General features: G+C 39.8%; 1 protein-coding gene across 1 annotated transcript in view; it reads right to left on the bottom strand.

Annotated features, from left to right (window-relative positions):
- The window catches only part of LOC134741631 (homeobox protein CDX-1), a 28756-nt gene extending 12697 nt beyond the window's left edge, over window positions 1–16059 (bottom strand). The window contains exon 1 of the mRNA XM_063674484.1: window positions 15624–16059. Coding sequence (XP_063530554.1) covers window positions 15624–15963 — 340 coding nt within the window. The 5' untranslated portion in view covers window positions 15964–16059. The remainder of the gene's footprint in view (window positions 1–15623) is intronic.
- Between the last annotated feature and the right edge of the window lie 1665 nt (window positions 16060–17724).

Below are 17724 nucleotides of genomic sequence, written 5' to 3' on the forward strand. Positions count from 1 at the left end.
GTGAAAATTGGGGGTGGAAGTTTGTATGGGGAATCGATAAGAAGCAGATTGAATAAAAAAAAAGCTACCCAAATTACTAACTCCATGCAGACGAAGTCGCGGCCATAAGCTAGTACAAAATACATACAAAACTATTAAATAACTACTTAAAATAAACTAGCTGGTCTTTAGAAGTTGCTTTGAAATGTAGCTGAATAAAAACGCACTTTATTCACCAAAATCAGCTCAGGGGCCCAGCAATCGTTGGCAGAAAAAAAACGAATCACTAAGAATTGATAGCCTTTCGTTTTCTGCTAACGATTGTCAGCTTTGCTAGGACCCCAGAGATTTTTCAGCTACCATAGAACACACGACGCAAACATACTGTGCGACTGTACTCCATGTAAGTACAGTAAGCATCAATAATAGCGAATGAACCAATCAACGCGCCAAAAGTATCTGCCACCCTAGAATACTTTTCCAAATAGGGATCTCCACAGTGCGGGTTCAAAAGTGAGTACCTGTCACAGTCTAAATGTTCTACATTTAAGGGACCCATTGACTATCAGTCCGCCGGACGATATCGGCCTGTCAATTAGAACAAAAATTTGACAGTTCCGAACAACTGACAGGCCGATATCGTCCGGCGGACTGATAGTCAGTGGGCCCCTTTAGAGACATATATCTCTTTTTCTTTATCTATTAGAGAATCGCCGATTGTATAGGTATATACCTACTGCTAAATTCATAACCCATCTCGTACTTTCGTAGTCGGGTAATAGTTTTTTACATAATACCCTCAGTATACACCTACCTAGAAACTAAAATGATGTAAATGATAATTTGTGCCATTTTCAACCAAAAGGGTACTTATTGTCGCTTGTCAGGAAGGCGCTATTTCCATATAGGTTCAATTACAAATTAACCTTATCGACAACCGATAATGTGGTACCTTTTGGTTGAAAACGTCACATTTATTATAATGCTATATACCTAATTATTACATATTTGCTGTGACTAGTTAATTTTTAACAGACTTCAAGATTTCAAAAGGAGGAGGTTCTCAATTCGGTTGCATCTTTTTTTTTAAATGTTTGTTACTCCATAACTCCGTCATTTCTGGACCGATTTTGAAAATTCTTTTTTTGATTGTAAATACCTATATATACATACAGATTGGTCCCGTTTTCGTCTAAACGCAGTTCTGATGATAGGATCCATGAGGAATCGAGGGAACTCCTCAAATGTTAAAGGCGTACATATAGTGATTTTAGTATTTTCATCAACAAATCATGCATTTAGCTTTAAAAAAGTGACATTTGATGAAGTGGAACTGCTGATGATGATCAGAACGGAGCTCTTCAATGACGCATAGTTCACGTTTGGCGATTTGTCCTCTTCGTTATGTTTGTTAAGCAAGTTAGGTTTTCGAGACACATTTTTGTCAAGCTCTAGTTCTGATGATAGGATCCATGAGGAATCTAGGGAACTCCTCAAATGTGAAAGGCATACATATAGTGATTTTTGTATTTTCATCAACAAATCCAGCATTTCCATTTAAAAAAGTGACATTTTATAAAGTGGAACTGCTGATAATGATCAAAATGGAACTCTTTAATGACGCATAGTTTACGTTTGGCGATTTGTTCTCTTCGTTATGGACCCAGACCCAAACTTGGACCCGGACTCTGACTCGGACCCGGACTCGGACGCGTACTCGGATCCGGACCCGGGTCTGGCTGGACATGGACCCCAACTCGGACCCGGACCCGGACCGAACTCGGACCCGGACTTAAACCCAGACCCGGACCCGGAAATGCTACTAGAAAAGTGGGTTAGGTGGGTTGGTTGCTTTTGAACTGCGATTCTCACAGAATAGAACTTCTATCAGAAAAGTGGGTTAGGTTAGGTTAGAACTGCGACCCTTACAGAAACGAAATGCTAAAAGAAAAGTGGGAGGTTTTACCTCCTTTTCTACATAATTAGGCAAAGATGCTGTCCTTTTCATTTCATTGTCTGAAATCTAAGAGTGCACCATCAACAATAAGTAATCTTTCAACGGCATCCCCCATTGAAGTCGGTTTTTTTTCTTAAAAATTATTCAAAGGTGTTTTTCAATAAAAAAACACGTCAAGATTGTTTAACCTTTTTCTAATGCTAAAAAAACGAAGTACCTAAGTATAATATGTATATATAAACAGGTTGCGTAATCGTTCATAATGTTTATGAGTTACTATTATTAATTATATAAATAGGTATTTTATTAAAAACGTACAGTTAACGTACAGTTGATATACAATCATAAAAAATAACTTAAACTGACATTTTATTAATACAAAGAGTATTACAAAAAAAATATAACAATTACACATAAAATAAATAATAAAACTAAAACTAACTACAATTGTAATAACTAAAGCTAAAAATTCAAAATACCTATCAAAATGTTGTGCCCTTGGTAGGGTGCCCATCACGCAGGCAGCGTTCCCGCGCTGGATTGCTATGGCCAATCTTTGCGCAAGAAAGCCGCCTGCGCGAGGGTCACCTGTGGCCTCCCTTAGGCGTTTGCTGAGCGCCTTGTGGAGCCCCCGTGCCCCTCTACCTAAACTTATCTAAATTAAACAATAAACTACAAAACTAACTAAAATAGTTTATTCAAAAAGACCTCCGCCAGCTGTAATGGGTTCGAAGGTGACCATCACACTTGCCGCGCTACCACGTTGGATAGCGATGGCCAACCTTTGCACCAGGTACGAACCCGCGCGAGCATCAGAGGTCCTCTCCCTAATTCTATGTCCCACCTCCCTATTGCACTTTATGTAAACAACAAACCTAATGCACATAAATAGAGTGCGACTAGTTATAAATATTTGTAATAACGATTTTCAGCTTAGGTACATAATCTAAAGATTCTAAAGGAAATAAGAAAAGTTATCTACCTGCCTCGCCTACTCAATAGTTTTAGAAAATTTGTGTGTAAAACATGACATCTGCTAGGTATAGTCTGATAAGGCAAGGTATTAAAAGTACCTAAGTATCTCTTAAGTTTTGGAGTCGCTGCCGATATTAACGTATTTTTGAGCAATTAATAAACTATTAGTATTCTTAAAGAATTATTGGTGCAAAATAAACATATTTTCCTTGAGATATTCGGTACTTAATATAGGTATTGGTATTAAGGATGACTCACGTTAGACCGGGCCGTGTCCGGACCGGAGCTTCCGGCGCTTACTTTTCTATGACATGACAGGTAATCACGTGATGCCTTCCATAGAAAACGAAGCGTCGAAAGTCACGGACACGGCCCGGTTTAACGTGAGTCATCCTTCACACTCACACAAAGCCTGTTCGATCATGAATAAAATTATTAGGAAAATCCGGAGGCGACGCCAATTACAATGTGTTAATTGCTGATGCAGCTAATATCAAAACACTATCTCCAAAAAAACCGCTCAGCTTTACATTCGATTTGTCTTTGACACGCAGGTCTTAGCTATAGGCCTATATATTAGAAAAAGTTTATTATCTTAAAATAAAGTCGAAATTACGAATTCTGAAGGTATACGATACCAAAGAAGTGCTGTTTACCAAATTTTGATAAGTGATACCTATTGACGTATAGGTATAGGTCTTATATACCTTACGCAGAAAGTGGATTTTAGGGACTTAAATTAACTCTCGACTAGACTGAAAAGAGAGTACGTTATTAAGGGCGTTATATATATGTGTCGTTTTCAAGCAAAAGGTACCACTTTGTCGCTTACCATAAGGACGCTCTGACAGGTTATTCGTATAAAGATACTAGCAAATTTCGTCCTTATGGTAAGCAACAATGTGGTACCTATTACTTGAAAACGTCACATATGATCTACTTGATATTAAAATCGATTTAGCCATGATTTGAATAGGTAGCTTTCATACATTTTAATTTTTAGACACAACCACAACAGTCTCGTCATGCGTCATTGTGTCGTCAGTGTCATTTAAGATTCAATTGATTATTTTCTTTACGTGTTATACGTTTGACGGTTTTGTAACGTGTTAAGGATGACTCACGTTAGAACGGGCCGTAACCGGGCCGGAACTTCCGGCGCTTACTTTTATTTGACATGATAGGTGATCACGTGGTGCTTTCCATAGAAAACGAAGCGCCGGAAGCTCCGGCCCGGTCACGGCCCGGTCTAACGTGAGTCATCCTTTAGTGTTACGCCTATTAGCCTAACCTTACATAATCGCTCAGAATGGAGAAAACAGTCAAACAGATAAAATAGAGTTAACCCCAAACCAGAGGGCCGTCCGTTGTACCGTTGTACATTTCAATGCCAATGTTGTCAATGCCATGTATGTTGTGGGTATATGAATAAAGAAATTATCTATCTATCTACCGCGAAAAACGAAAATCGAAATTTATCTGCCTCCCTATCGCTCGAATATGCTAGATAGAGCAATACAGAGGCGGATAAAGAAGTTACGATTTTCGTTTTTGCGGTAGGCCCTCAGACCCAAACGATGGGAAATAGCGCAGGCAGATGATGAATCTATCGATCTGTTGCCTGGAATGTTTTCATTTAAATACAGACAAGAGTCCACAACGTTACCAATAACTAACATCAATAATCAATGAAACTAAACTACTCAGTAGAATTAACCATGCACAGCTTTTCAACCAATTATGACAACAAACAAAACACGACGTCCAAACGATTAGTTCCAAACTAAACAATAATAAACAATAATCCGCCTACTGTTCGCTTATTTCTTGCAGACGCCCCATGGAGGCGTGACCGCAGCGGCGACAGTAAGTAAAAGCTTTCAACACTCTCCAGCCATTTTTCTTAAGCCCCATTCATCTTTAGAATCGATGACAGGCGTAATGCGATGATCGAGCGACCAGAGCGTGAAATGGGACGGTAAACAGTCACCCCCGCCGCGACTGAATGTCGACAAATGGAGATTTATTTCCAAAAAGCCCGGGTTGTGCAAACATGCGAAGATAACTGGATCTCGCGGGGCAGGTTAGCTACGAATGTAACAATAACAATGCGGATACGGCGAACAAATATCTAAGGTAAATAAGAGAGGTAAATACTACATTGTGTTGCAATGGCTAGATCATCCTATGCTTTACTTAGTAACTTTGTGTATTATGCGGTTTTATCTACCTAATTGGCTTTCACATAATTGGCACAGCTAGATTTACCTAATTATATTATTCTAAATTTAACCTGCATACACAATATATATATATATCTGTAAAAATAATATCCCGCGCACATATCAATGTGGTTCAGTAAGGGGGCGGACTGAAAATCAGCGCTGTGCGGTCAATTCCTGGTGAAGTGGCTGGCGCAGCATATGCTGAGCCCGCTCCTTTTGTCGCGCATGCCAATTTTTTATGTTATTCGTTTCCTGTAATTTCTCTTCTGTTGTGTGGCAATAAATGTTTTCTTATTCTTATTCTGATATTACATGTTAAAAAGAAAATTTTGCTTAGAAATAACAAGTTAACAAACAAGCACGGAGCCGATTTATAGTTAATTTGATGATGATTTCAGTTTTATTGAGTAAAGGATTGAAAAATTCCGGAAAAATACAGGAATATTTCAAAAATGCTCGTTTTTACACACTTTTTTCAAGTTTCTTAAAAAAAAACAATGCAAAAATCAGTTACAATACTTTCGAAAAAAAAACGAATAAAGTCAACGAACAAACGAATGCCATTAGGCATTATGTCCGCCATTTGTACATTATGTTATTATTTTTATGTTTTGTGCTATAAAGCATACCTATAAATAAAGCGTAAATAAATAAAGCCGAAAAAAAAAACGTTTTTTGAAAACTTCTGTATTTTTCAATATTACTACTATATTAATTTTTAACAAGCAGAAACGTCTGCGATCGATGCTATTAAGCTTAGAATAAATTTAAAAGTGGAAAAATTACTGCCTTGGGTGAGACTTGAACTCCACTCCTCCTCCTCCTGTAATTTTTCCACTTTTAAATTTATTCTAAGCTTAATAGCATCGATCGCAGACGTTTCTGCTTGTTAAAAATTAATTTAGAATGGGTAGCACATCGTAACTGGTGAATTTCCAATATGACTTGGAACTCCAGTGGCCGTTTAAGAAGTGTAACACTCTTACGCTAGACCCATATAGTGGGAAGATTTGCTGACTATGGATGAGGTCTTGGTGGCTCAGTTGGCAGAGCGCTGGAGTATCTATCCAGAGGCCGTGAGTTCAAGTCTCACCCAAGGCAGTAATTTTTCCACTTAAATTTATTACTACTATAGTTGGTCAAACCAAATTGGCAGTAAATAAGAACAAAAAAAACTATACTCATCCTTTTCCTTTGGGTGCTAGTATTAGTGTAAGACAATAAAGATAGTATGATTCTCTCTGTCTATGTTTGAAATGAGACAGTCCTTTGACAAACTATACCTACTTAATTAACAAGTAGGTTAAGATTGCACGTCTAATGTGTTAGTTTCTGGCATTACATTGACTTTGACACTGTCATCACTCATCTTCAGCATCACTCATCACTCTCATCAGTGGCATTGTGTATTAAATTTTTCTGAATAAAACTGAAAAAAAAATATTTAATTTTTTCCGGAATTTTCATTCCTAGTCCGGGCCGAGGCGTCCGAATCCGACAGCTCATCTTCTATGACGGCTGATCTGTGATCACGTGGTGCTTTCCATAGAAAACGAAGCGCCGGATTCGCCGGAAGCTCCGGCCCCGGCCCGGCCCGGTCTAGCGTGAGTCGTCTTTAACAGCCCGGCCACGACATCGCGCGGCGGCGGCAGCAGCGAGCGGCGGCCATAGGTTAGAGCGAGATATAGCGATCGGACCTTTCGTTCCCACCTATGGCCGCCGCTCGCCGCTGCCGTCGCCGCGCGATGTCGTGGCCGGGCCGTAAGTCTAGGTATCGATATCGATGTGCGAGATCAAAAATAGCTAAGCGGAAGACCTACCTAGGTATACCTATTTTATTCTAAATGACTTGCACTACACCCGCTCTTATCTTTTAAGAATATTGTTTTTTATCCAATCACTGAAAACTTCGCCAGCTTCACTCCTTCTGCCGCACTATATATAAAACTGTAAAACCTTACAAAAAACACCAAACTTCAGCCAACCATTTGGGGCATTTTCTATGAAAAAGGGACCTTATTTTCGATGGCGCTTACGCCGCACAGCGTCGTGCGGCATTATATTTATATCGGAGCATCGTTTAAAATGGCGTAAGCGCCATCGACAACAAATACCACATTTATTCAGCAAATAGGAAATGAAATGAAATATATTTATTAATAACAATTGTTACATGTCGAGGTAATTAAGTACAATATTGAGTGTACAATTGTGTATATCTATTAATGATTACAATTATTTCGTCGGCTAATAAATAGCTCACAAATAACATTAATCTAATTACTATTATTCGCATTGTTTATTCGAAATATCTTAATATGTCACAAAATATAATTTTTAATAATTAATCAATAATCGGTAGACTAAAAAACTCGTCATATGAATAGAACGTCTCTTGCGTCAACCACTTTTTAAGCCTAACCTTGAATGCAGAGGTGGAAGGTGCATCTCTTGCTGAGCTAGGCAGGCGATTGTAAATCGAGGGGCCTAAATAGTACACAGATTGCTCTGACTTGGCGAGTCTGTGTGGTTCGGTGACCAGCCTATTGTGGAGTCTATTACTGCGCAGGTTATAGTTCGTGTTAACGCCCCTGCGCTTGAACATATCCTGGTTCTCGTGTGTGAAAACTGAAACCTGGTATATGAGTAAGCAAGGTAGGGGCAAAATCTTTAAGTCGCGGAATAAGTCACGCGCCGGGGCATCCTGCGCTTTACCAGCCATCGCGCGGATGGCGCGCTTCTGCTGCGAGAACACACGCCTCCACTCAGAGGCGCGGCCCCACAGCTCCACGCCGTAAGTCAGGAGTGAGTGCACTGTCGCGAAATAGCACTCACGCACTGCACCCCTACCTGCTGTGATCGTCAACCGCCGCAGCGCGAAGCACGCGCTTCCCACTCTGTTGCACAGTTCGTCAATGTGCGTCTCCCATGTTAGCGCGCCGTCGAGATGGAAACCGAGCAGGCGTACGCCGTTCACGTGCTGTATAGGGGCACCGCCGGCGCACACCTTCATGGTTGGGCTTGTATGGCCGTTTAGCTTGAATGCCATGTAGCTGGTTTTTTCCTTGTTTAGAGCTAAGCCATTTCTCTGAAACCATTGGTGCAATTGCTCCATGATGAGGTTTAGTGCCGCTTCCAAATCCCGCCCAGCCAGGCCACAAGAGCACCTATAAACCGCACCGTAACCGGTAAGGTACCGTGCCCACCGTTTAATTCTGACCGCAATATAATGTATTACCTATTTGCAATACCGCAAGTCAAAGTTAAATTAAGTTTGTCGCATCGCTGCACCAACTTGAAACAAAGTGCAATTACACGGGGCAGAGTCGGTTGGCAAAGATTTAACTTGTCCGTTTCCCCGGGGCGCCGTTGGGCGTGATTGTCGCGGCGTTCCCCGCTCGCCCGGATTAATTGCACATTCGCTCCATCTCCCAGGGCACGCGTTAACATGGAGCCGTTTCAGTAAACGCAAAATAACATCTAATGTTATACTCAGTAATAATTGTGGCGGCTTGACAAAATGGCCCGGGCGGGGAAAACAAATTTGTTTGCTGTGACAGTTTAATTGTTGATTTATATGGTGGAATGTTAACTAAAATTCCTGTATTTATGAGCCCATGGATGATAACAACATTTTGAGTTTAGTAAAATATACCTACTTGCAGATAATTCCTAAAGAGTAGGTATAAATTAAATACATCAATATCTTGGATTAATTAAGTCCCCAACTCCCCAGCAAGGTGCATGGGTTCTCCATACAAACGTAGTTACTCTCTCATTTTAAAACTACTACCTACTTTGTTCTGAAACTTTGTCCTTACAATAGGATGTCCTGTAATTAGTTTATGTAGTTTCAGATACCATAGTTAAAATAATTTTTAAGAAAAAAAAACCGACTTCAATGGGGGATGCCGCTGAAAGCATTCTTAGATTCCAGACAATGAAATGAAAAATACAGCATCTTTTGCCTAATTATGTAGAAAAGGAGGTAAACCGATCCACTTTTCTAGTAGAATTTCGTTTTTGTAAGGGTCGCAGTTCTAACCTAACCTAACCTACTTTTCTGGTAGCATTTCGTTTCTGTAAGGGTCACAGCTCTAACCTAACCTACTTTTCTGATAGCAGTTCTGTTCTGTGAGAATCGCAGTTCAAAACCCACCCACCTACCTAACCCACTTTTCTAGTAGCATTTCCGGGTCCGGGTCTGGGTCCGGATCCGAGTCCGTGTCCGGCTGTCCGGGTCTAGGTTTGGGTTAGAGTTCGGTCCGGGTCCGGGTCCGGGTCCGAGTTGGGGTCCATGTTCAGACCCGGGTCCGGGTCCGAGTCCGGGTCCAAGATTGGGTTTGGGTCCATAAGGAAGAGAACAAATCGCCACCGGACTCGGACTATGCGTCATTAAAGAGTTCCATTCTGATCATCATCAGCAGTTCCACTTCATCAAATGTCACTTTTTTAAATGGAAATGCTGGATTTGTTTATAAAAATACAAAATCACTATATGTATGCCTTTCATATTTGAGGAGTTCCCTCGATTCCTCATGGATCCCATCATCAGAACTCGAGCTTGACAAAAATGTTTCTTGAAAACCTAACTTGCTTAACAAACATAACGAAGAGGACAAATCGCCAAACGTGAACTATGCGTCATTGAAGAGTTCCGTTCTGATCATCATCAGCAGTTCCACTTCATCAAATGTCACTTTTTTAACTGTAAGTGCTTGATTTGTTGATGAAAATACTAAAATCACTATATGTATGCCTTTAACATTTGAGGAGTTCCCTCGATTCCTCATGGATCCCATCATCAGAACTGCTTTTTGACAAAAACGGGACCAATCTGTATGTATATACTTACAATCAAAAAAAGAATTTTCAAAATCGGTCCAGAAATGACGGAGTTATGGAGTAACAAACATTAAAAAAAAAAACATACAACCGAATTGAGAACCTCCTCCTTTGAAATCTTGAAGTCGGTTAAAAATACAACGAATTTAAGTTTTTCACACAAAACTTGTTTTTGCTCTATTTCGTTTGTTTTATAAACTGGAGCTATATAAACTAATTACAGGAATAGATCTTCATCTCATTGTATACGCAGTTTCATTATATTATTTATTTATTTTTTACATAAAAACATATTTTTACAAGCAAACCCTTTGAGTGATTGATCAAGTATATAGAACTAGCATAGTTGAGTTTCAAACAATTTTGCCCCGCGGATTCCTATGTCTGCTCATTACAATCCAACACGTAGTTTTAAAATGAGAACGAAATTCCGTTTGTATGGGAAGGTGAAATTCGGCCGAGCTTGCTGGGGACTCTTAATGGATTATTTTATATTTTACAGATCTAGGGATAAGAATACATAATTAGATAAATAGGAGACAATCTTCAACCTATACTGTGCAAACGAGCTCCATAAGATTTGTTTTGGTGGGTAGTGTAGTACCTACTTATCTACTCGAACCTACGCTTTACGCTACCTACAAAAACAACGTGATGTTTTCAAGCCGATTTTTTTTTTGTTAGGTTGGTACTTACCTAATATAATATTTACCTATTTATTTGAAGAGCAGTGTTATCCTCAACCTCAAAGTGTAAAATTACCTCCGACCATCCGACCAACCGAAACCAGATTTTTGCCGAACCAGAAGGTTCGGTTTAGCCGTTTCGGCGTAAACGGGGTGGTCTGTGGCCGAAACATAATTTTTATGCCGAAACCGAAACTTCGGTCGGACACTAAAAATATCCTTTCGAAAATCTAAACGTTCATTAATGCTTCAACCATTTATTTCTATTTGAAATACCCACATGTTTAATTAAATTTTGTTAGTGTTATTTGCTTGTTAACCAAGGGTCCATAATTTGTCTTCCGCGGCTCATTTAAACAAATATTTGCTGGCGAAGGTGACTTTAGTATTGACTTTACGAACCCAAGACTTTACAAAGCTTGTTTAAAGGCAAACTCGATGCTAATTTACAGGATTTTGTATCTTGTAATCACGAACTTATACAGGTTCTGGACCGAGTAAACCGAAAAGTGAAACTACAGGTACAGGATCGCATCTAATGAGGGCTATCGTTTTTTTGCTCACCAGTTGGCGCCTCTGTTGATGATGGTCCAATGTATGAGAATTGTAAGGGGGAAATTCAAAGGGCTAGTGGGGGTAACGGCACTACTTTTAAGCCCGGCGCATCGGGTTTCTAGGAGCGTAGAAACCCCACTACAAGGAACAGAAGTCAAATTGTGGTCCGCAATTATTGCAAACGAAACTTCGCAGAGTCCGGTCTAAACTACAGTAATTTTAATAGTTATTTGTCCAACAAGAGAGTAAAAGTTGGTTTTTCTGGCGAGTGTTGATTTTGATTTTGAGTCCCGAGTAAGATCTTGAGCGTAGCGAGGGACTCAAAACACGAGAGGTTATCTTTGCTCTCGTGTGACACATATAATTTTTGCACCTTAGTAGTGAGAACATATTAAAGTTAAAATGTATTTTGAATTTGTAATAGACCCCGAATTATGAAGTGGCAGTTCATGGCCTTCACTAAATTAAAAAGCTACTTTGTTTCACAGTTCACTCCATGGAGTGACGAAAGTCGCACTTTCGTCACTCTCTGGAGTTACGAAAGTAGGCTTGTTCGAGCAGCCGAGGTGAAAAATGATTTGTTAATTAAAGTATGACAATCAGCAAGATTGCCTATTTGCCTCTTACTTTTTAATTTTTTACTTTTTCGTTCTAAAACCTCTAAAATTCAACGGCATTACTCATTCAGCCAATGAAACTGCTTTTGAGTTGAGAAATTAATTACAATAATTAATGTTTATCTTACATTTTACTTTATTTACATGAATAAAATGCTAAATTGTACGTCTTTTTACTATGAAGGGGAGACTTTGAGCGTAAACTCAAAAACGGCTAAACTGATCATGTTCGCTATAGCTTTCATTTAATGTCTTCCTTAAGGGGATCCCATGCCCCAATGACCTTCGATTTGAATCCCTTAGTTTTCTAATGTTTTTTGTAGCTTATCATATTAACAGCAACGGATTTTAGCAATATAGTATCCCATATTTACTTCAAAGTTCACTGTTTTCGAAATATTTGGCATCAAAGTTGAACAATTTTAGGCCAAAAAACTGGTTTTCTGGCCCTAACTTTTGTGTCAATTAGTTTAAAATTAAAACCTTAGACAAATTTTTAGAGACGTCTAAGACGAACCCAAATATGTAGATTTCGTATAAGTAAGAACTTTCACAGCAATCGAGATACGAAAAAAGTGTTTTTTTAGACAATGTTTAAAACAATCATAAATAAATAAGTAAGTATTCATTTTTTCACAATCCGGTAGACAAAAATGGAGATAAAAGATCGAAGAACCGATAGCCGCTTGTCTTATAATTCTATATGTAGTGCAAAAGTAGGAGATACTATTCAAAACTGGACAAAAATCGATGAAAACCTCAGGTAGCCCCTTAAGCTTTATTTCTACGGGTTTGAACCCGCGACCTCCAGATTGCAAGTCGCACGCCCTTACCGCTAGGCCACCAGCGCTTTGAAAAAAAAACAAAAACAATTCCAAATCTAAATTAAATGCCTAATTAAAGCCATGGTTCCTAACAACAGTTGTCGCTATCCCTCATAGTTTCTGACTTCTCCCTACTGACCCATTTGAATTGAAAAACCTGTATATTTGTATGGGCAAAGGATTTCAAGAATGGTAAGGGACATTGAGTTGGTGAAGTAACATTAGCGGAGCTCGTTTTAACTTTTTAATATTCGACTTGACAGCAAAAAAATCACGTTTGCTGTATGGGAGCCCCATTTAAATATTTATATTATTCTGTTTTTAGTATTTGTTGTTATAGCGGCAACAGAAATACATCATCTGTGAAAATTTCAACTGTCTAGCTATCACGGTTCATGAGATACAGCCTGGTGACAGACAGACAGACGGACAGCGGAGTCTTAGTAATAGGGTCCCGTTTTTAGGGTTCCGTACCTCAAAAGGAAAAAACGGAACCCTTATAGGATCACTCGTGCGTCTGTCTGTCCGTCTGTCACAGCCTATTTTCTACGAAACTACTGGACCAATTAAGTTGAAATTTGGTATACATATGTAAGTTTGTGACCCAAAGACGGACATGTAACGTAAACAAATGAATTTTAAACATCGGGGCCACTTCAAGTAAATGAGAAAATTAAAAAATTAAGTTTTTCTAACTATATCGTGTTACATATCAAATGAAAGAGCTCATTATGAGAATCTCAGATATATTTTTTTTACAATTTTAGAATCAACGGTTTAGAAGTTTTTCAAGAAAATAGGCAAAAAATGACCATTCCCCCTTTATCTCCGAAACTACTGGGTCTAAAATTCTGAAAAAAATACACAAAATAGTTCTTTACCTTTAGATCACAGGAAAACCTATTATAAATGTACAATCAAGAGTGAGTCGGACTTAATTACTTAGTTTTTGATAAAACCCCTACGGGGTTTTGAAAGGCATTTCACTTTTCACATAAAAAATACATTGTTTAAATTGTGTAATGAACGGAACCCTTGGAACGCGAGTCCGACTCGCACTTGGCCGGTTTTTTTACCCTTTGGGTACGGAACCCTTATAAACCCTGGCAAGCAAATGTCCCTATGTATTTGGGCAATGGCGATAAAATTGGAAGGATGATCGCGATTACTAATTAATAATCGCCGATTAGGGTTTATTTAGATTTAGAACCTAAACTTTAGGGTTTTACAGTTTGGTCGCCATGTTAAACCTAGTTTTATAATAAGTATAGGTATCTGGGGGCACGGAAGTGCCCCCGCCAAGTCGAGCAAAACAAAGAGGCACGGCCGTACCATCCTTTTCTCGAAGCCACTCAGGCCATTTTCAACGTCCTGTAATTTTGTGATAACTAAAGCTAGAACCCTGAATTTCCAGTGACGTATAGAGCATAATATGATTTAGATATATTCTCAATAACATGTAATTTTAACATGTAGTTTAAGAATTATTGCATGTCAAAGTTCCTTAGTTTTGTCACTGACGTACACACTCACTCACAATCATCATAATTCTAAGATACTTCTAGCAGACCCACAAGCTCTAAATTTGAAACGTAATTAGATTTTAGCGTATTAAGCCAATAAAAACTTAAAATACTGCAATATCAGTCACGTTTTAAAGATTTAATAACTGATCAAGTAAGTTTGTAATCCTATATAAATATATGCGATAACAAAGTTACGTTTGCAGTTCCTACAATTAGTAGGTTAAGTATAGGTACACTATACGTTGTACGATGTGAGTATGAATATAGATGTGTATAATTATGATATGTGTATACATAGTATGAGTATGGTATGGGTATGAGTAAACGAAAAAAAGGACTGCCTACAAAAAGAGATGAGATCCCATCAAAAACATTACATGTAAAAAGATGCAAGTCTCGCAAGTTTTGAGATGTAATGTGAAACCAAGTCGGTTATTTTAGTCAGTGCCAGGGGGTGTTAAAACCGTAACAATATTATATACCTTTATTTTTTTTAATACATATATATAATGACTTGGCAATCGCACGGCTACATTGGCCACACAATGAACTGTGTGTGGATGTTTATGGAACTACCCAAAATAAAATTAAAATACGTCCGGAACACTTATAATATACCTACACCATTCAGTTTGGATATGTAAAAACAAAATGTTATGGAGGTTTGAATGTCAGTTTTGCCCCTACTCACCCCATTTTACGGTACATACAAAACAAACAAAAGACAACATACCTACCTACCATCTACCCCTAGCAACCGACGTTAGCGCCACTAGCACCATCCCACTAATCCGGGGTTAACCGGAATAACCATGAACCCAGTGTCAAATTGTACTGATAACCATGGTAGCTCCAGGTTTAACCGGTTAACCCCGGGTTAGTGGGAAGGTATGCACTGTAGGTACCTATAATTTATTGCGAGAGTAAAGGGGCCCACTGAGTATCAGTTGTTCGGAACTGTCAATTTTTTGTTCTAACTGACAGGCCGATATCGTCCGGCGGACTGATAGTCAGTGGGCCCCTTAAGTATAATTTCCAACGTCACACACGTTATGATACGTGTTGATGTAAAATAATAAGTACCTACCGAGTTATTTAAGAAGTCCAAAGTCAAATGGTTCGTTCTTCACCGTAGTACATGCCATACACAGGTGGGTAGGAATACGTTCAGAAAATACCTGTCAGTGGCGTAGCGTTCCAATTCTAGCTGTGGGCGAAAACCACCCTTGTGGCCTTTTCAATATGTTTTCCCAAGGTAATAAAAAGGTTGGCTTTGCGAGGCCCCCTAAGTGCGAGGCCGTGGGCGAAGGCCCCATTACGCCACTGATCTGTCATAAAAACTATAGTGGTATGTACCCTATTTCTCTTCTCAAATGCTCTTTTCTACCTACCTATTTTTGTGTATAGTTTATGAAACATAATAAATAAACAAACCTGGCGTCGTTTGTGTCTGATAGTTGGGTTTTTTCATCCACTCATAAGGAGATCTTGGCGCGGCCGGCGGCTGTGAGGGCCTCGAGCCAGGCGAGCCCTCGCCGGGGCTCGCGAGGTCACCTCGCGCCGGCGACGGCATCTCCCCGATCTCTCGTTCCCCCGGTTCCCGTTTAGGAAAATGGTGAGGATCCGGCACCCATTCTCCCCCGGCCGGCGCCCCGTTCCACGCGCACCACTGCTGCTCCTCAAAGTTCTGTGGTTGCCAACCGTACCAGCCGCTCGCACCGTACTGCCCGCCTTTGCCTTGGTACATGGCGAGCGGGTTAACGTAGTTCACCATGCTTCGATCACCGTCCGGGCATTGCACATACACTGCTGTCACTACACTCCGGTCACGGGAGCACGGAACAAAAAAATTGCCAACGCGCGCGTGATAACAATCGCGACTGACTGAGCGTGAGCGAAACGAATCGAAAGCGGGCGCTAGCGGCGGGAGGGGCGCTGGCGCGCGCTCGGGGCGGGCTCTGCTCCGACCAATAGCCGACTCGTTTTGGAGCGACCCGCCCCGACGGCTTGTCGCGGCCGCGGCTGTTATTTTTCATTTGCCTAATTACAACAAAAATAAATAATGAACATGCCAAAAGCCCGGTAAGGGCAGTGGGTAATGAAGTCGGTGTCCAGTAATGAAAAAAACCGGCCAAGTGCGAGTCGTACTCGTGCACGAAGGGTTCCGTACCATTACACAAAAAACGGCAAAAAATCACGTTTGTTGTAGGTCCCATACCTACCCCCACTTAAATACTAATTTTATTCCGATTTTAGTATTTGTTGTTATAGCGGCAACAGAAATACATCATCTGTGAAATTTTCAACTAACTATCACGGTTGATGAGATACAGGCTACAGCCTGGTGACAGACAAACGGACAGAGGAGTATTAGTAATAGGGTCCCGTTTTAAACATTACTAAAAATTAGCACGATTGTGACGTTTGTGAGATAAAATTTTGTGAGAAATACAAGGTATTAACTTCTAAAAAAGTTGGCCTACTTTTGTACCAATTCTGTACTGACTGAAATCACTAATCCAACTGTCATTTCATTTTAGTACCTAAGTAGGCAATCGAACCGTCATTTATTTATTTTAGTAGGTATACCTATCTGTGGTATTAGGTACCTAAGTAGGTGTCAAACAACATTTTCAGTAGAAAAAGGGGCGAAATTAAAATTTTCTTTGGACCATGATAACCCTTCGCGCCTAGAGTAGAGTGCTAGAAAGCTACAATTTTGTCGTTGGATAAGTCTTCCAAAAAGAATAAGGGTCTTCAACAACCATTTTTTGATAAAGTAGGTAAATATATTTGATAATAATCGCTCCGAAAAAAACTTTTGTCCAAAAAATATCGTGAAATTATAACTAAATAGGTAACTACGTCGGTATTTTCAATGAAAATTCAAAATTATAGCGGACATGCTCGGTAGTTAAACTGTTTTTGAGTTTTCGCAAAAAGTATTTTCTTTTTATTAAAAACCAACCCACTGAAAAGCACAAAAAAAAATTATATACCCCACCCCTATCCTTGTCCAGTCCCTAATATCCCGTCGTAAAGCAAATTTCTGCCAAAAAGTAATGAATATTAGGTACCCAATAATAATAATAAGCAAATTAACCATCCGGGTAATTAGGTACCCAGTACCCTACACCTACTTAGTGTATGAAGGCGGTGCTTTTTTAGGGTTCCGTACCCAAAGGGTAAAAACGGCACCCTATTACTAAGACTCCGCTGTCCGTCTGTCCGTCTGTTTGTCACCAGGCTGTATCTCATGAACCGTCATAGCTTCTTCTTCTTCTTCGTCGTTCCCTCATGACTGAGGATCGTGACCAAGAACTATATCCCTCCATTTAACGCGATCAAGGGCTATGTGGGCTGCCCTCTGCATGGAACCACATGCTTGTCTAATGGAATCCGACCATCTTGCCGGGGCTCTTCCTCTAGCGCGCTTGCCTTCAACTTGCCCCAGTATGATGTCACGTTCGAGGCTGTGGTGCGGCGATCGCATTATGTGCCCAAAGAATCTGAGAGCCCTCTCCTGGCAGATTGT

The sequence above is a fragment of the Cydia strobilella genome, chromosome 5, assembly GCF_947568885.1.
Source record: "Cydia strobilella chromosome 5, ilCydStro3.1, whole genome shotgun sequence".
NCBI lineage: Eukaryota > Metazoa > Arthropoda > Insecta > Lepidoptera > Tortricidae > Cydia > Cydia strobilella.